Here is a 21,075-nt window from a genome sequence, read left to right as displayed (position 1 = left end):
TTATCCAGGTAATGTTCTGGGGCCTTGGGTTTAAATTCTGACCATATCTGATGGTGGAATTTGAATTCAATAAAAACAATCTGATGACCACAAATCAATTGTTGGAAAAACCCACCTGATTTCCTAAGGTCCTTTCAGGAGGGAAACTGTTATCCTGGCCTGCATGTGATTGACTCTTAACTGTTCTCTGGGCAGTAAATGTCAAACCATCCAATGATGCCTTCATCCTGTGAATGCAGTTTTTAAAAATCACATCACATTTTTTGAACTCCAATAGATATTGGACAAAGTGTTTAATTTCCTTCATAAAATAGGTTCTCCATCCCAGGAATCAGTGGAAGGAACTTTCCATGAATAGTTTCCAATATATTTGTATTCATTTTCAAACAAGGCGGCCAAGCTGTACACAGTATTCCTGTTGTGGTCTCACTAAGGCCCCTGTAGATATTTTTTTATTCATTTAGGGGGTGAGGGCATCACTGGCGAGGGAGCAATTATTGCCCATCCCTAATTGCCCATGCGCAGTTAAGAGTCAACCACATTGGCCAGACCAGGTAAGGGCAGCAAGTTCTGTCCCCTAAAGGGTGGAAAGGACATTAATGAACCAGATTGGTTTTACTTGACAATGATTCATAGTCATCATTAGACTCTTAATTCCAGATGCTTATTGAAATCAAATTTCATCATTTACCAAGGTGGGATTCAAACTCAAGTTCCGGGATATTACCTGGGGCTCTGGGTTAACATTCCAGTGACAATACCACTCAGCCATTGCCTCCCCAGAGCTGCAGTAAATCAATTCTTTTCTTTATTCCAATTGGAATAAATGTAAAAATTCCATCAGCTCCAGAGAAGTGTTAGAGCAAACTCAAATCACCAACCCTGTTTCTCGCTTCATAGATGCTTCCAGTCCTGCTCAGTTTCTCCAGCATTTCCTTCAATTCCAAAATTGCATTTGGCTTCCCAATCATTTGCAGCACTAACATATTGTAATTCATGCACTAGGATACTCATCTCCCTAGGTACCACTGAATTCTGCAATCTTTCTCCATTTATGTAGTGTACTGTACTGCTTTTCAGTTCTTCCTGCTAAATCGCATAAGTTCACAGTTTTCCACATTATACCACATCTGCCAAAACACCTAACCTATTCACATCCCTTTGCAGACTCCTCATATCCTCTTTCACAACTTACCTTCCTTCCTATGTTTGTACCATCAGCAAGTTTAACAACCAGCCGTTCAGTTGCACCATTGAAATCATTGGAATAAAAATGGAAAGACTGGAGAGACTCAACAGATTCGGCAGCATCTGTAGAGAGGTAAACAAAACTAACATTTTGAGTCCAATGTGATGCTTCTTAGAAACTGGATTCCATGACACTTGAATCAAAGGTTAAAATAATTCTTGTCACAGCATCAAATGAGACAACATATTAAATGGAAATGGGGACCAGGACAGCTTTGAGATAACATGAGGCTGTGCTGATAGGGAGTCAGATTGTACTTATGATAGTGCATGCCATTGAATGTAGATGTCAGGATGTGCTGTTCAATGAGTGTTGTATGTCTTGGAGGTTCTTATAATACTGGCTGGATTCAAAACATGAAGAATAGAATTTCAGCCAGAATTTCCATGGATTACGTTGGAGTAGGAGGAGGAAGGAGTATTGGTAAGAACATTATCAAGCACAAAAAAAGGAAATACAAAGCAATGAGGATGAGCAAGCTGAAAGGTTAAAACAGAAATCCTGTTGGATAGAAGAGTTGAGCCTTTATGGTGGGCATATTTGGAAGAGAAGCAGCAGAGAATTAAACACTCAAATAAAAGCAAAGTACTGCGATTTCTGGAGATTTGAAATAAAAACGGAAAGTGATAAGGGAACTTAACAGTTCTGGCAGGATCTGTGGAGAGAGAAACGGAATTTGCATTTTGAATTTGATATAATTCTTCTTCAGAACTAGTTCCATACCTGAGGTAAATTGTATTTGCTTTGGAAAGGTTCACAAATTAAATGAAAGCCTGGTTTGGTGATGAGGATCTGTACAAACTGGAATTGGAATCTTGGAATTTAGAAGAATGAGAGCTGATCACATTGAAATGTACTCAACATGTTAACAGGAAATCTAGAAAATGTGACCTGGGATGAGAAGACATTTCTTCACTCAAAAGAGCTATGAATTTTAAAATTCTCCACAACCAATAGAACATAGAACATAGAACAATACAGCACAGAACAGGCCCTTCGGCCCACGATGTTGTGCCGAACATTTGTCCTAGCTTAAGCACCTATCCATGTACCTTATCCAATTGCCGCTTAAAGGTCACCAATGATTCTGACTCTGCCACTCCCACAGGCAGCGCATTCCATGCCCCCACCACTCTCTGGGTAAAGAACCTACCCCTGACATCCCCCCTATACCTTCCACCCTTCACCTTAAATTTATGTCCCCTTGTAACACTCTGTTGTACCCAGGGAAAAAGTCTCTGACTGTCTACTCTATCTATTCCCCGATCATCTTATAAACCTCTATCAAGTCACCTCTCATCCTTCGCCGTTCCAATGAGAAAAAGCCTAGCACTCTCAACCTATCCTCGTACGACCTATTCTCCATTCCAGGCAACATCCTGGTAAATCTCCTCTGCACCCTCTCCAAAGCTTCCACAGCTTTCCTAAAGTGAGGTGACCAGAACTGCACACAGTACTCCAAATGTGGCCTTACCAAAGTCCTATACAGCTGCAACATTACCTCACAACTCTTTAATTCAATCCCTCTGCTAATGAACGCTAATACACCATAGGCCTTCTTACAAGCTCTATCCACCTGAGTGGCAACTTTCAAAGAGCTATGAACATAGACCCCAAGATCCCTTTGCTCCTCCACCTTACTAAGAACCCTACCGTTAACCCTGTATTCCGCATTCTTATTTGTACTTCCAAAATGGACAACCTCACACTTGACAGGGTTGAACTCCATCTGCCACTCCTCAGCCCAGCTCTGCATCATATCTAAGTCCCTTTGCAGCCAACAACAGCCCTCCTCACTATCCACAACTCCACCAATCTTCGTATCGTCTGCAAATTTACTGACCCACCCTTCGACTCTCTCTTCCAAGTCATTAATAAAAATTACAAACAGCTGAGGACCCAGAACTGATCCCTGCGGAACTCCACTTGTAACTGGGCTCCAGGCTGAATATTTACCATCTACCACCACTCTCTGACTTCGACCGGTTAGCCAGTTCTCTATCCAACTGGCCAAATTTCCCACTATCCCATGCCTCCCGACTTTCCGCAAAAGCCTACCATGGGGAACTTTATCAAATGCCTTACTAAAATCCATGTACACTACATCCACTGCTCTACCCTCATCCATATGCTTGGTCACCTCCTCAAAGAATTCAATAAGACTTGTAAGGCAAGACCTACCCCTCACAAATCTGTGCTGGCTGTCCCTAATCAAGCAGTGTCTTTCCAGATACTCATAAATCCTATCCCTCAATACCCTTTCCATTACTTTGTCTACCACCGAAGTAAGACTAACTGGCCTGTAATTCCCGGGGTTATCCCTATTCCCTTTTTTGAACAGGGGCACAACATTCGCCACTCTCCAGTCCCCTGGTACCTCCCCCGTTGACAGTGAAGACGAAAAAATCATTGCCAACGGCTCTGCAATTTCCTCTCTTGCTTCCCACATAATCCTAGGATATATCCCGTCAGGCCCGGGGGACTTGTCTATCCTCAAGTTTTTGAAAATGCCCAACACACCTTCCTTCCTTACAATTATCTCCTTTAGCTTATCTTTCCGTTTCATACTCTCCTCTTCAACAATACGGTCCCTCTCATTTGTAAATACTGAAGAAAAGTACTCATTCAAGACCTCTCCTATCTCTTCTGACTCAATACACAGTCTCCCACTACTGTCCTTGATCGGACCTACCCTCGTTCTCGTCATTCTCATGTTACTCACATATGCATAAAAGGCCTTGGGATTATCCTTGACCCTACCTGCCAAAGATTTTTCATGCCCTCTCTCAGCTCTCCTAATCCCTTTCTTCAGCTCCCTCCTGGCTATCGTGTATCCCTCCAACGCTCTGTCTGAACCTTGTTTCCTCAGACTTATGTAAGCCTCCTTCTTCCTCTTTACTAGACATTCAACCTCCCTCGTCAACCAAGGTTCCCTCACACGACCATCTCTTTCCTGCCTGACAGGTATATACATATCAAGGACACATTGTATCTGTTCCTTGAAAAAGTTCCACATTTCAATGACATCCTTCCCTGACAGCCTATGCTCCCAACTTATGCTCCTCAGATCCTGTCTTGCAGCATCGTATTTACCCTTCCCCCAATTGTAAAACCTACCCTGTTGCACGCACCTATCTCTCTCCATAACCAAGGTGAAAGTCACAGAAGTGTGGTCACCATCACCAAAATGCTCATCCACTAACAAGCCCATCACTTGTCCTGGTTCGTTACCGAGTACCAAATCCAATCTGGCCTCCCCTCTGGTCGGACAATCTACATACTGAGTTAGAAAAGCTTCCTGGACACACTGCACAAACACCGCCCCGTCCAATCTACTTGATCTAAAGAGCTTCCAATCAATATTTGGGAAGTTGAAATCGCCCATGACTACTACCCTGTGGCTTCTGCACCTTTCCAAAATCTGTTTCCCAATCTGTTTCTCCACATCTCTGCTGCTATTGGGGGGCCTATAGTAAACACCCAACAAGGCGACTGCTCCTTTCCTATTTCTGACTTCAGCCCATACTACCTCCAAAGGCAGATCCCCCATGAACTGCCTTTCTGCAGCCATTACACCATTTCTAATTAGCAACACCACACCCCCTCCCTTTTTACCACCCTCCCTAATCTTACTGAAACATCTGTAACCAGGAACCTCCAACAACCATTCCTGTCCCTCTTCTATCCACGTTTCCGTGATGGCCACAACATCGTAGTCCCAAGTCTCAATCCACGCCTTAAGTTCACCCACCTTATTTCTGATGCTCCTTGCGTTGAAGTATGCATACTTGGACCCATCTCTGTGTCCGCAAGTATTCCCTGTCAGTGCTACCTTCTCCACAGCCTCCTACATTCTTGGACATCCTGAAAAACAGCTAACCTACATGCTGGACTACAAGTCCGCATCCCATCCCCTGCCAAATTAGTTTAAACCCCCCCGAAGAGTGCTAGCAAACCTACCTCCCAGGATATTGGTGCCTTTCTGGTTCAGGTGCAACCCTTCCTGCTTGTACAGGTCCCATCTTCCCCAGAATGCAGTCCAATTGTCCAAATACCTGAAGCCCTCCCTCCTCCACCATCCTTGCAGCCACTTGTTCAACTGCACACTCTCCCTATTCCTTGCCTCACTGTCACGTGGCACCGGCAACAAGCCAGAGATGACGACTCTGTCCGTCCTAGCTTTTAGCTTCCAGCCTAACTCCCTGAGCTCCTGAATGGCCTCCCCACTCCTCTTCCTACCTATGTCATTGGTGCCAATGTGCACCATGACTTCTAGCTGCACACCCTCCCCCTTAAGGATTCTGAAGACGTCTCGGACCCTGGCACCCGGGAGGCAACAAACCAACCGAGAGTCTCGCCCATGTCCACAGAACCGCCTGTCTCTCCCTCTAACTATAGAGTCTCCTAAAACTAACGCTCTCCTCCTCTCTCCCTCTCCAATGATTATGGAAGTATCATTGAATATATCCAAGGCTGAGATAGATCTTTGGCCTTTTAGAAATGAATGGATATGAGAGCCAAGCATGAAAAAGGAGTGAAGATTGAGAATTAACTATGATCTTACTGCAATACAGAGGAGACCTCAGGATCGGCTCCTATTTCTAATGTTCATAAGTTAATGGAAGTATTCTTATGATTTATTACTTCAAGTTCATTTTAAAAACCCATGACAAAACTGGCAAGAAAGATAAAAGTTACTCCATATAATTTGTAAAAACATGTTTATTTATATGGTTCTGTATTTGATTATGTTTTAGTGTCATATGATGAAACTCTGTGGGATTGAAGATTCATTGACTTTGAATCCAGCGATGACCTTACTGCTGCCATTCAGTGCCTCTAGAGTGTGCAGGTCAGTAAGAGAGCAAATCATTTGGAATTGGTAAGAAAGCAGCCTTAGAATGCTAACCAGTTTCATGCTGATGTTAATTCATGCATCTAACTATTATCTGGAGTATTGGCTGCACCCCATAACATCCCTGACACCCATAGAAGAAGTCTTGTTGGCTTCTTTCTTGCTCCTCCAGTGATAGTTTTGTTTTAAATTTTGCCGCCTTCTTCAGATTCAAGCTTAATTTATTGGTCAAAGTCAATACAGTGAGGCTGACTTTATTGTGAAAGATTATATATCTCATTCCACAAATCGCTACAACTTGTAGAATGATTTTAACATAATTAAACATCTGAAGGTTTCTCACAGAGACGTTATCAAACAAAATTTGACACTAGGCATGTTTTAAACAACATCGTAAAGTAGATGTAGAACAGTAGAGAGTTGTTATGTAGGAAATTTAAAAGCCAACAGCCTAGGCATCTGAAGGCATAGTCAGAATAATGAAGCTGTTAATGATGGGAATGCACGCAAGTCCAGATTTAGCGAATCACAAATATTTCCGAAGGGCTTTTAGGCAAGGGGAGATGACAAAGACAGGAAGGAATGAATGTCAGGAATGTCATTGACAGATTTTACGACAAAGCTAAGAATTCAAAATCTGGATGCTGCAAGACAGGGAACTATTATAGCTTAGGAAGCACAGGAGATATGGCTGAAACACGTTAAAGTTAGGATATGGTGTTATAATAGTGGTAAATATGGGCTACCAATTTTCAACTTCCATAAACTGATTTTTAACACCTGAAGCCTTTTATGGACTTTAATGATATAAGAAAAAGAACTGACTGAAATGTGTACTATGTCAGATAATCAGGCTAAGCCAAACTCATGAAACCATCAATAAACAAAACTCAATCTGAAATGAAATTAGCATGTCATATAACAGGGCACTTGTGTCTAGCTTGGTAATAACAATGAAGCCAGACACAGGGAAACACTTACAAATAGCATTTCAGTTGGCAGCTTTCATAGCAGAGTAGAAATGAAAAAGTAGATTTCTAACAGCAGATCAGGAAGATTCTCTCATAATGTGTTTTCTTAGTCTCTCTTGAAAACAATGCTTGGTGATAAAGCAATTGGAAAGATGTTGAGCCAAGAAGAACTCAAAGAGTTTGCTACAAACTTTGCTACTGCAAAGACAGAAGTTATCAATTTAACACCATGATCTCAGGGTACACTTATCACCTCAGGGACTCTAAAGACTCTTGAACCACATATTCTTGATCTTTCTTCTATGAACTGTACACTTCCCACTTTTAAAATGTCTCTGTGTATGTGTGCTTGATGCCATGTTTTATTATTTTTCTGAGGGATAGTAAGTAACAAAATCTTTCTTTCTTTCACTCAAGAAAATGCTGTAATTGGCTTTCTGTTTGATTATGGTCAACCAGTGAACTGGAATTTTGATGGAATGCTATATAAGTGCATGCTAAAAAGAATCAAAAATGTTTTGTATGGCCAATTGAGCAGGTTAACAAAAGGAGAGATGATCCTTCCTTATTCAGCTTTTTAACAATGGACACTCAAGTTCAGGATTATTTTAGGTCTATGCAAGGTAGAAAGTGGAAGACCAATTCAGAGACCTTTGGTATAGGAGAGATTAATGGCAACAGTGATGACAAATTTCACAGCAGGTATTCTGTAGCAAAGCTAGAATCAAACAATATGAAGAAGGTGAGTGTAGGTGGTCTTGATGATGAAGGAATTATATGGGCAGAAACTCATCTTGTGATCAAGTTCAACACCAAAGTTGTGAACAGTCTGATTCAACTTTTGAACAGTTAGCTGGGAGGGGGATGTCATCGGTGTACATCTTGAATCTGACATTGTACTAATGTTTGCAAGGAGATTCATATAGGTTTAAAGAATACGGGATCTTTCAGAGGTCCTTCGGTAAATTTTGCGATGCCAGAATGGAAACAGTTGAGTGCATTCCCACTAAGTTTGATGATGAAGGAGCATTTTTTTAAGATGCTATACTTAGCTGAAATAAAGGCAGGAGACCAACCAAGAAGGGTGAGGAGAGATAGTTTGCTTTTCCCACAGTAAGTGTCTGGGTGTCCATTCATAAAATGGATCATTTGTGGGATTCAAAAGTAGGAATGCCCAGAAAAGGGTTCTGTTCCCCTTGCACAGTCCTCTTCTTTTTTTTATATCAGGTCTGGATAAATTATTCTACTTTTTAGTCCAACTACCTTGCCTACCAGGAACAAAACACAAGAAATTTCAGTCATAAATTGGACATGCCTTTCCAATTGTCCAAATTAATTCTTTGATTATAAACTCAGCTCATATAGGTGCATCACATGATCAAATTTCTTTGCCAGCGAAAATTGTTCTTTAATGAGGAAAAGTCAGAAAATTGCCACTGATGTGTTTTCTAGGAAACCAATCCAAGAATGCTTGATTTAACATAATGGGGCAAATATCTAATAAGCTTCTTTCTGAAACCTTTCTATGGAGATATACACTGCTCTCTAACTTCTACATTTCAGTATTCCACCTGTATAGTAATGCAATTTCCATGCATATAACCATACAAAGTATCTAGCACTCATTTAAGGACTCATTGAAGATATTCCTTCAAAATAATTTACAGGTCAAATTGTGAGCTAATTTATTTACCAATTGGACATACATGCAACTTTGCGATTCATGATACAATAATATCTTCTTAAAATAATTTTAATCAACTATTTTGTTTCATAAGCTGCACTTATACTGTTCGGAAATAATGTGCTTGTTGCTCATATGTACATTTATGAGGGAAAGTGGCATTGCTGAATGCATTCAGAAAGCGTTCTCCTGGAAGACAAGGAATTATGCTTATTCAACAGTCTCAAGAGTTCTCAAACCAATCTCACACTTTAAAGCCTTAATCTACCTTAATATGGTAATCAAATCAAACCATTCATTTCCTTCCAGGTGCTTTGGTGTTGTTGAGCGTTACTATGTGAAACTGAATACTTAACATCTATCTTTAGTCGCACTCTGTTAGCTTTTCTGTTTACATAAGATATGGGGGCAAAAGTCAGCCTTGTTCTGTAACTTCTGTTTGGCAACAGCTTTCAGTCATTGGACAAGTTGGTACCGATATGCATTGTATTTTATACATAGTAAGTCTTAACTGAAAACATACAAGGGGTTTATCCATGTTTCACAATCATATCTCTGACTTACACGTAAAACATTATCTCTTAACTGCGTTGTCAATAATTGTTCAATAAAGTTAGAAATATCCTGTTTAACTAATTCCACCATTTCTCACGAAGTGGTGTCAAAACTGTTTCACATTGACATGAATTTTGTGAGGACAAATATAGCCTAGAGTATTGCTGCATAAGAGCAAGTTATACTCAAGGTTTGTTTTTGTTTGTCATGTGCCATCAGAGTACTATATAATTATCATTTAATGTCATTAGTGCAACAATACTTCAAATTCTGGAATGGGATATGACAGCAGTACAAGAAAGTCACCTCATTTGTATTCACATCATGGAACAACTTGTAAGGAGCTTACATAGCCAGTGAGCAAAGGAGGGTTTTACTCCATTAACCTAGGTTAGACCTAAATCTCAGATCCAGATGTGTAAAAGTCAGCAAATAGCCCACTAAGAGTAAAATCCATTAGATCATAGAAGTATTTGGTTTCATTTTGGTGTTATAATAATATGACAGGACACCATTGGCATTAAAAATGTCATCAGTTGTCAGATACTGGTAACTGGACCTATCTATGTTTTGTTATGACCTTATGAGCTGAGGTATGGTTGGCACGGATATAATGTGAAAGTGAAAATTGCCATAGTTCCAGTGGCTCATAAGCTGCTCTCTGATTGGAGACAGATGACTGATGATGAGTTTAATAAGAGTCATTATGACCCAGCAAAAGGGGAGGTTGAGAAAGTAGGGCCTGCTTTGCGATCTGAGCTGGTATAGGAATTGAACCCATGATGCTGACATTACCTTGCATGTCAAACTAGTTGGCCAATCAACTGAGCTGCTAGAGCGTTGCAGTATAACTTGCTGTTGCCAGGTCCAACTGCATAAAATACAAATACACATCATTGTTGCAATACAAAACTATCAGTAGAAACTGGTGAAATGAATGTAACAGTCTTCTAATACAGTGATGACATTAGAGCAGAAATTTATGCAATTGAAAGAGAAGAACTCCACATCAGAAACTAAGATATAGATTGCTCATGATATTCCATCCATGAGAACTCTTGTTTTTTTCTTTCAATGCATCAAACTCTCTATCGCTTCAGCAACATTGAATAGAAATGGGATAGGTTTCAGTAACTATAATCAATTAAGCAAATATATTTTGCTTTATATGAAATTAAGATTGATGGCTTTATACTACTGACTTTGCTAATTATGAGGTAAAACCAGAACCCTCTTACATTAAATGGATGGTAAATTGTCAAATGGCATTGAACTAAACCAAATAAGTTGATACACTGGTCAGTGTTCAGGTGGCTGCTTTCAACGAAAAGCTCTCAAGTGCTCTCAACAAGGAAAGAAAAATAAAGGGTGCAGTTCTAAAGGAAAAGAACCTGGATTCATTTTTGCACAAAGTGGAGAGGACAGGTTAAGAAAGTTATTAATAAAGCATTCAGAATCCTGTGCTGTATAAATAGGACTACAGAGAATGAAAAGAAACAATTTATGACTAATCTTTATAAAACACAGATTCTGCTTCACTCGGAGTATTGTGTCCAACTCTAAGCACCTCAGTTCGGGAAGATGCTGAAGATATTAGGGAGAGGGTGCAAAAAAGACTCACAATATAGATCCAGATTTTGAAACTTCAGTTATGTGTATAGATTGGAGAAGGTGGGATTTCTTTTTGGAGAAGATTAAGAGGATATTTGTTAACAGTTCAAAATCATGTTGAGCCTAGACAGAGTAGATGAAAAGAAGCGGTTCATGTTATTGAAAGTTTTGTAAGCCAGAGAGTCTTGATTCAGATGATTGGCAAAAAAATGCAATGTGACATGAATAAAATCTTTTTTCAAAGTGAATGGTTAGGATTTGAAATGTGGTGGAGGTGGGGATAATCAAGGCCTTCAAATGAGAATTGCTTTGATTTGATTTATTAATGTCACATGTACCTAGGTACAGTGAAAAGTTTTGTTTTGCATGCCGAACAGGCAGATCATAACATACATAATATATTAGGGTAATAGAACAGAGGGAAGAATACAATGTTACAACTGCAGAGAGTTGGATAGCTATCTGAAGCAAAGGAAAGTGCAAATACATTTGACTGGGTGTGTTGCTTTTCTAGAGAGCCAGCAATGAAAAGACTGACGGCATTATTTAATTCTATGATTCTGATTCTATGCATTCAGTCTCGTGGAGAAAGTTGTACTGAAATTCTTAATGTTGATGGTAATTTGTTAATGATTTACGGAAATGTTTATATGAAGGGGACATGGTAGCACTTGATGCTTATGATGAAATATAGATCCAACAGAGTACATAAATATGTATATAATTAAACAATAGTCAATTGCATCTGCAAGAACTCCCATTTTTAGGCAAAAAAGATTGAAATTAAAATGTTAGAGGATATAAAGATGGAATCCAAATATGTGCATGTTATCTAATTTGGAATCATAAAGGAATCCCATGGACTCTGTGGGCTGGGGGTACAATTATATTCTTTCAGATGTATGATGTCCCATGGCTTAATCTAGAGTGCACCGCACTACTAAAGGGATATGAATAATTTTGTATAGCAGATCACCTTATCCAGTCTCTCAATGCTGCACCAAAAGGAAGGAAACAACAGCTAGATTTATTTTTACTCCTTCCAGATGGAAATACTGCAGCCTAATCTCTCACCTCAGAGCATCCTAAAAATCACCTGCACTACATTTCCCATCAAATCCAATTGCTTGTTATCAGCTGCATGTGGCAACAACACTGTTGGAAAAGGAAACAAAGGACGTGATGTGTAATGAACTCAAAAACAGCACCAGCAACATACAGAACATAGCAATCCTGGTCCCTTCAAGATCACAGACCTCAAGAAAATATTAAAGGGCCTGAAATGTTGCAAAACATTGCACCAAAATTTGTGAAAGAACTTGGCACCCATACTCCTACCTGCATGATTCTGTTCTACACAAGGATCATCAGCTTAACCTCATTCCTGAAGGTTTGCAATATGATAAATATTGTTGCTATTCCAAAACCTGGAAAGGATCATGCACTAGTGGCCAGCTGTAGACCAATTTCAATACTTTATGTGTGCCTTAAGATCACTGAGCAACTGGTCCTAAGACACATATCTCTGATGTAAAGACCATGCTTAAGGTTGACCAATCCCTGTTAACTGTAAAGGACACAACACGTGCTCAAGTTTTGGCACTCACTACCTGCATTTAAAATGACTTCCAAAAAATCCTGAAAACAAGCTCACCACTACTGGACCTTATAGCTGCCTATAAAACAGTGTGTAACAATAGCCTGCTCCTAACTCTGTTGGCAGTGCTTCCCAGCTGGATCATGACAGTTGCTGAAACACACCTTTTGCAGCAAATGAATTAGAGACCAATTTGGACAAAGAAGAAGTGCACAGAGCACATAAGCTGAAGGACAACCATAGGGCTCAATGCTTGCCCCAATGCTGTTCAATATCTATACATGTAACCAAATCTCACAATTTAATTATGTTGATGACATCTGTTGCACTGCCCAAATTCTCACTCTTCTGAACATTAACCAGAACATTAACAAAGATGTTACAAAGCAAACAGAATATTGCATCTCATATTGAATACATCTAAAATCGTATCCAGAGTTTTCCACCTCCACATTGACAGTGCCAAAAAAGACGGTCTCTGTGTGGACAGTTGGAGACTGGATCTTGATCCCAACCCAACAACTTGGGAATGATTCTACCTAAAACGTTGTCCTTCCCACAGTCTTTGAAGAAAACCACAGCAAATATCAAACCAGAAACAATCAATAATCAAGAGTTAGGTTAGACTTAAAATGTTATTCTTTTTCCTCTCTTCAGAGATTCTGCCAGATGTGCTGAGTTTCTCCAGCACTTCCAGTTTTTATTTCAGATTTCCAGCATCCATAGTACTTTGCTTTTATTAACCAAACTTTCTGAATCCATGTGCCATGACATTCCAGACTCAGCATTTGTCTTATCATCCATTGCATCACAGTACTGAACAACTATCTGGCAAAGACAGATTTTACTGTAACTCAATTGATGTTGCAATTTACATTATAACAGAAATCCTCATTCAAAACCTCTGCTCCAGCTTCCTGTCCTTGCAGATTTCATTCCTTAGCCATCCGCCAACTGACAACAGCCCACAAGCTGATTGAAATCATCATGCTCCATTCAATAATGACCTCCTCAGTCCAGCCACTTCCCACTTTCCCTCTTGGCATTTATTATGTGCAACCTTCTTGAGGAAGATCTGCCAGTGGACATCCTTTGGATTGGAAAATGCAGCAAGTTACTAACAGACTAACAAACCCCATCTGAATGGCAGGCCTTAAACTACCACAGCAAGGGTATTTCTTGTTAAACAGGTTCAAGATACGTCAGCACCCTTGCAACCAATATTCCCCATTGGAATCTCAGTACGAACCCCTTTTTTTTGCTTCCTGAGGGAATCAGTCTGCATATTATTGAGGAGTATCACCTCCACAAACTAAATAGACCACCAAATTCAGTAAATGAGGAGGCTAGTGCATGACTTTAGAGGTTTTCATACACTAAGTTAAAACATTATGTATATATTAGAAAGCGTGCCCATATACATGTCCACAGAATGGTAAGCCAGGGCTTTCCAGGTTTAAGATTGGAAATGTGTTTAGTTTCTTGCTGCGATTAAAGGGATGTTTTGTTAAGTAGGTGATGATTATTTGTGGGAGACTTGATTGAACTTTTTAAAAATTTGGCTTGTGATTTCTAATCATTTTACACGTAAATCGAAAATGATTACGTTTTGCTTTTTTTCCCACAGATCTATCCGTGACTTCTGCTAAATTGGGAGATCTCAACTGGAGGGCGTGCAGGTAGGTTCCGATTAACCTTGCCCTGGGGTCAATCTGATTCGATGAGGAGTGTGTGCAGAGCATTCTGAATTGTCTGTAACTCTGTCGAGGTTTCCATGCGCCCAGAGCGGGTGGGAAAAGAAATTAATGCCTACGGAGTAGGGAATGGGCGACAAAGGAAATGAGTCAAGAATGTGGAAAATATGATGCCGAGATCCCTGATGTTAAAATCAACCCCAACATTTACTCGAGTGTTTTAAGTGCTAACCAGCTGTAAGTCAGGAAAGAAGCGTCTGCAGGTCCGAATTAGCCTTCATTTCCACGTGGGGTGAAAATGTTCTTTATTGATATCCTCTCTGATATGTCAGTAAAATTAATCACTGCGCAAGAGTAACAGATTGAAACCGAGTGTCTGAAATCATAAAGATGAGGGATATAGTGGCTCTGGGATCAGTGGAATCAACCTTTCGGGCAAGAGCCCTTCATCAGGAATTCCTGATTGATGGCTTTTGCCCGAAACGTTGATTCTCCTGCTCCTCGGATGCTGCCTGACCTGCTATGCTTTTCCAGCACCACACTCTCCACTCTGATCTCCAGCATCTGCAGCCTTCACTTTCTCCTGGCTCTGGGATCACCCTGGTTTCAATAACATGGTAATGACCAAGTATTAAATTGGATTGAATGAAACTTAATTGTCACTTCAGTGTCTCATGAGAGAGGTGGTTATTTTACCGGGTTGAGTTTTGCAGAATTTTTATTTTTATCTATTTATTTAAGTAGTTGCAGTCCTCGCTCTCAGCGTTTCAAGGGCTCGCCTCGCCCACACAGTGATTGGGGGTGACTCACATCTGCAGCAAAGTGCGTTACTTGGTCCGTGCTCACGCTGTTGTGTAGCCCGTTAACATTAGATGTGAGTGGTTCAGAACTAATCAGAAATTGAGCAGGTCATTTATGACGGGGTTACGGCATCCATCACTTGTTTCTCCTACCTTCACGTACCAACAGCGGGTTCACTTCCGAACGCCAGCGTTGACATTAGCAGGACGGTTGTAATTTACAGACACGGTTTATTGGATGAACTCTGATTGGGAATACACTATCAGACTTCCAGTCTCTGAGTGTAAATTCTCTGATCCCGCTTGTTGTCCCTGGTTCCCCCATGGGACCCCCTACTTCCCAGGAACCGTGTTTACGCGTCTAATATTATACTTATATCGTATAGGGATTCTAAGGTTTGTGATTTTAAAGAGACCTCCAGACATGATTCAAATCTTATTTCAGGAGAATGCCATGCAAGATAATCCACCAACTGCAAGTACTTCTCATCAATGTCCTCCTTCATATTACTCCTGCGGTCAGTTTTAATCTTGTTTGAATCATTATATTCAGTGGGCATATTCCTTCAGGACAGATTCTATGACTTTGTTTTGAACTGCACAATGCGGAATGTTGTAATCAGCCATCGTTATCGATATTTTTTATCCTCGTGTTACTTTCACGGTTCCAATTAATTAAAGCACAAATTTGAATTGAGCTGAATAATAGAGGCATTTTCCAGTACGAATACGTTGATTTCAGTGCATTAAATTTGCTCTGTGCATTCCTTATGTGCTGGAATCTCGACATGAGAATGTTAAATTCCCCTTTTATAATCGCTTAATAAACGGAAATAAAAGACTGTCTTTACCTGCCCTGAGTCTTGTGGAAGTTGAACCTGATCTGATTTCTGCTGCTGTTCATAAATAGCATCAGCCAGCATATTGTCAAACCAAAAACAGGCTCTCTGATAGACCAGCGGGTTTGCTTCCCCCTTCTACAAAGTTATGCCATCACTGACATATAATAATCATTTCACAAGGAATATTGCGTTCATTCGTCTTATAAACCTTTTGCATTCTTTGCTCTCACCGTGAAGCAACTTGAAATTAAATATGTCATGAACAATGTATTTGTCACTTTTACAATCAATAATAACCTGTATACAGACTGCCATTGGAGGTTCTGCAGGAATGCGAGTAAATAAAACACAGCGATGTCTGGCCTGAGATGGACACCCACGATTAACCATTTAAAACTTTTATCTCATTTTTGCAACTGACCTGCGCTTACCAGCATGCTTTTAAATTACAGTTCTCAGTTCGGACAATTAGATTAATTCGCTGTCTTTGTACTCAGTTGCTTCAGTTCACCTCAACCACCATTTGGTTCCAGGATCCAGACCAAACCAAAAACTAGCATCAGAGGCAGTTTTGGTCAGCAGCGTGTTACAGTTGCAAAAACATGTGAGAATTCCCGCCGTGTCCTGTTGTTTGTTCGAACACGGTGTTAACTGGAGAGAAAAGTAAAATCAACGTCTAGGGATTATTAACAATTTATTCCTGATCGTGTACATATACTAATATTATTGCTGGCGCTTGTCTTTAAAGCCTGTCGTATTGAGGCAGTAATAATTTCTGCTGTTAGATATTTAAATAAATCGCATTCTGTGATCAAACAATTAGTTCAATTTTTAACAATATATTAAATATTTAAATGGTTTACATGCGGCCTTGTTTCATAGATTATAAAATATGCTACAATATTTCCCAGCCTCAGAGGATTCGGGATGGGCGATAAATCCCTTACAGCCTGTGAATGATTAAAAACTTATCAGTTGACACATTTCTAAGGGAACATGTTAGCTTCACATTCTATGTGACTAGTAGATGTTCAACATCGCTGTTGACTCTAGTCAGAGAAAAATCATTGTCCTTGATGAAGGAAGTCCCCGAGTGATTCCCTGCCCTGGCATCTCCCGAAGACTTATCGCGCTGCGCCGCTTCTGCTTTGCTCAAATTGGTCTTGATCTGTCTTTTTGCCTCTTCCTTCTTCCATTTCATCCTTCTGTTTTGGAACCAGATTTTGATGTGCCTCTCGGTGAGGTTCAGCATCGCCGCGAGTTCAATGCGCCGGGGTCTGGAGATGTACTTGTTAAAATGGAACTCCTTCTCCAGCTCCAGAAGCTGGCCTCTGGTATAGGCCGTTCGGGTCCGCTTGCATTCCTCGGCGTCCAGCGGAAAGTTGTTTCCTGCCAGAAAACCAGATCGTGAACAAGAATCACAAATAACTCTAGTGAGATGAGCAGGTCGAGGGTCCTGTGGATTTAGTCCCGCAGGCCAGGACCTTTAGTTGACGTGAAATCGAAAAAGATGCACCTTGAAAGGTTTAATTTGTTTCATATTGACCGCCCCTCCCCGAAATGTTCTTTACTGTTACAGGACAATATTTTGCTAAGTGTTTCATTCAGGGTGGTCTCAAGGGTTGACACTCTGTGGGGGAATCTGGCACAAGTTGCTAGCAAATTTTCATTTATTACAAAACAATAGGATGGATATCATGAAAAACCTGGGACCTTCATGGTTTTACCTACATCTGAAACTTCCAGGTCCCATGCACTTCTCAAAGTAATTATTCATTTTCGAGACTGGTTAGGTCGGACAACACATCCCTTGCTACATTTTAAACCACATTGGTACAGAGAGAAGTTTAACAATCTGCTGGCATCTGGAGTGAACACATCCCAGTAGATTTTTTTCAGCAATACTCGCTTTAGCATTCCCCCTTTGAATAATTAAATTCTGTAATTGATACACAATTAACTCTCAGCATAACAGATGAGATAGTTAATATGCTGGCTAACGTACCAGTAACTTCTGTGTGTTTAAGTAGTAATGACTAAAATGCTTTGTTCTGTAAAGACTCTTTTAAATGAGCCACTTTCTCCCCTTGGTCAAGCATCACCGTCCCAGTAAAATAATTTCATCTCAATCAGAATTATCAAGCTAATTGTAGAATCATTCATTCCATAAATACTTACGTCTCTGCCTGTAATTAAGAGTTATTAAGAATTACGTAGTACATATTGGTACAGAAACTCTTTGGTTCTCGCTCCTATATTTGCATGTCTTTGGGGACTTTTCTCATGGCGATGCGTGGAAACGGCGGGGAGTATTCAGAATACAGATTAAGGGGAAATTAATTTCCCCCATCTGTATTTCTAACTTTTTGGAATGTAGTGGTCTTTCGTTTGGAAACAGTCGCTAATGTTCCATCATGTACATTATAAAGTTCTTAGAGTCAGGCTACACCAACAATAATGTAACAACTCAAAATCTTGAGGAAAACTGAATATTATCGCTAAAAGAATTTCTTGCAAACTTCATTTTAATGACTCATGATTTAACTATGAAATTTGATTTATATAAAAAGTGTTATCGCATTCATTATGGGAACGGAGCCCATTATCATAAGTGTAAAGACTTTCTCCAATCGCTCTTGGGTCGCCTAAATTAATGTGGAAAAACAGACAGACAGTCTATTTCAACCGAACGTGTGCCTGTTAAATGTGGGCCTCTACTTATATAATATTATTAGTTTCAACTAAAACTGTCCTTTTTCCAAACTGTTATAAAAATCTGCAGTTTTAATATTTGAAGAATCCATTTTCAATCCGCAAACCTGCAACCACACTTCCAGAATGAACCCAAACCTTTCTTATAAATCAATTGTCGGCGTGCCACTGCTGCAGCAGAGGTTCTGATGTGTTTTATTATTCACTAAATATTAGTATCTGTCGGGAACAAATGGCGCAAACCTCAGTTATTCGGTGCTTAATAAATATACATTTTTACAGACTACTATGCTCCCCAGATCAGGCAAATCGATTACCCTCAGAGATATATCTATAACAAACATTTCGACAATTGCCCAGGGGGCAAGAGTACCTCCAAAGGCACGGGAATACTTATTAGAATTGCACCAATTATTTAACGTGGTGCTCAGATCATCACCAAAAGTACCTACGAAAGAATATGGAAGAGACCGAGTTCGGGCCCATCACGCCTCATTGGCACAGATCCATTATAATGGCCAATATTGTGGATTCTCTCCACCTACCTGAAAGAAGGTGATGCTCATTTTTAAGTAAAGAAGGCAAAGTAATGGCTTCATTACAGTCCAATCAATTATCTCCTTGCCCTGCTCCCTTCGTGCTATTTGCATAGGAAACACTAAACTCAACAGGGTAAGCAAGTCAAATACTTGACATACGCAGTTAATGTGAATCGAGTGATCAAGGCACGTGATGTTGGTTTAATTCTCCTTCAGCTGTTTTACATCGCGAGTTAAGTTTGGTATTATCAATCGGAGTAAAAGAAAGGAAATTCTGCCATGATTTGTAAGGGATTTCAATTTCTTAATTTCCAGTTATACGTTCTGCTTCAGATAAAATCTAATCTGGGCTCCTACTTACACGAATACATACCCTATAATATACGTGCTCATACTTAGAAGCACTTGGGTGCACACACATCTCTATATATTTTCTTACACCGTAAATATTTTGCATCTGAAGCATATCGGATGGAGGTTGTTTGTTCATTCGATTTCCTATTTATTATTAAACTCAAGCGAAGGCTGAATTTAATAATCGATTAACTCGTCACCATACCTCCCCATTGATTTCTCCAAGTATGCGATTTGGTGTTCTTCATCCAGGGGAACGGGTAGTGGCCCTGAAGCTGGAGATTATCCCCATACCCGGCGTCGAAGTAGTTAGGCTGTGGAATATAGTCACAGCTCGGATTTGTAGAACCCTGGTAAGGGTAAGGGCTGAAATCCGTGTCATCCTGTACCTTTAAATCACCGCAGCATGACCTGAGAACAGAAGTCGGCGGAGTCCGGAAGTACACACAGGCAGGTGGATTTGGAGCGTATTCCGAACACTGATATTCACACGCACTCTCGAAATAGTTCAGGTCTCCCTCCATAACTGTCTTGGTATCTAACATCAACAGCGATCCTATGACAAGTTCTCGAGAATTCCTACGGGGCACATGGAGTGAACTCTAACACCTGAACCGAGTCTCCTCACCTACAGCTTTGTCATGTGCTTACTGCAGAGTCGCTGATTGGTAGACAGAAAACGGGCGTTTTATTTTTTTAAAATCCAAATTCTTTCACTGCATCACATTGTAAAATCGCAGTTTTAAAAAGAAAATGTCCAGTGTGTGATGCGAGAAATGCAGTTAAACTGAGATCAACTCCATTCGATTGGAGTGAAGCATAACATCCCAATCATAGAAAGCGTGTCGTGATGACAGGTTGCAAAGCGCAGCAAGTTCCAACAGACGGTGTTACGCAAGTAAGGGTTTGGAAAAGTGATTACGTCGTTTCTATGAACTATGGACTAATTTATTGATTGCCTTATTACGAAAATTAATAAGATGCGATACAAATATATGAATATAATTTGATAAAATGATGCTTGGTGGCATTTTGTAAACCTGCCAATATATATATTTAATATGTGTGAAATTTAACATACACCGCATAGGTTCGTAGAGTATCCACTCTCAGAGAGACACACATTGACACACACACACATGCAGACACATATACACACAGTCAGATATGTGCACATACACACGCAGAAACGTACTCAAACATGGCTTTCATTAACAAGGGGATCCAGTTTAAGAGCCGCATGGTTTTGCTGCAGCTCGACAAGTCCCTGGTGAGACCACACTTATTCTGTCCAGTTCTGGTCGCCCTAATATAGGAAAGATACAGAGGCTTTGGAGAGGGTTTACCAGATGCTGCGTGGACTGGAGGGCTTGCCTTGTGAAGAAAGGTTGACTAAGCTAGGACTTTTCTTTCTGGAGAGAAGGAAGAAGCGAGGAGACCTGATCCAGGTGTACAAAATAATGAGAGGAGTAGATAGAGTCAGTAGCCAGAGACTTTTCCCCAGGGCAGGATTGACTGGTACAAGAAGTCATAGTTTGAAGATATTAGGAGGAAGGTATAAAGGAGACGTCAGAAGTAGGTTCTTCACACAGAGAGTTGTGAATGCATGGAA

General features: G+C 40.2%; 1 protein-coding gene across 1 annotated transcript; it reads right to left on the bottom strand.

Annotated features, from left to right (window-relative positions):
* Positions 1 to 16,535: 16,535 nt before the first annotated feature.
* On the bottom strand, positions 16,536 to 20,421 carry LOC122550220 (pancreas/duodenum homeobox protein 1-like). The gene is made up of 2 exons (XM_043690984.2): positions 19,669 to 20,421; positions 16,536 to 17,247 (listed from the first exon to the last, which is right to left on the bottom strand). Exons 1-2 carry the CDS (start codon positions 20,006 to 20,008, stop codon positions 16,871 to 16,873), a joined length of 717 nt encoding a protein of 238 aa, XP_043546919.1. The 5' UTR covers positions 20,009 to 20,421; the 3' UTR covers positions 16,536 to 16,870.
* Positions 20,422 to 21,075: the final 654 nt, after the last annotated feature.

This window comes from Chiloscyllium plagiosum, unplaced genomic scaffold (assembly GCF_037043375.1).
Source record: "Chiloscyllium plagiosum isolate Xiang-an unplaced genomic scaffold, Cpla_swu_hap1 HiC_scaffold_1, whole genome shotgun sequence".
Taxonomy (NCBI): domain Eukaryota; kingdom Metazoa; phylum Chordata; class Chondrichthyes; order Orectolobiformes; family Hemiscylliidae; genus Chiloscyllium; species Chiloscyllium plagiosum.
This window is presented reverse-complemented; position numbering and strand designations above follow the sequence as displayed.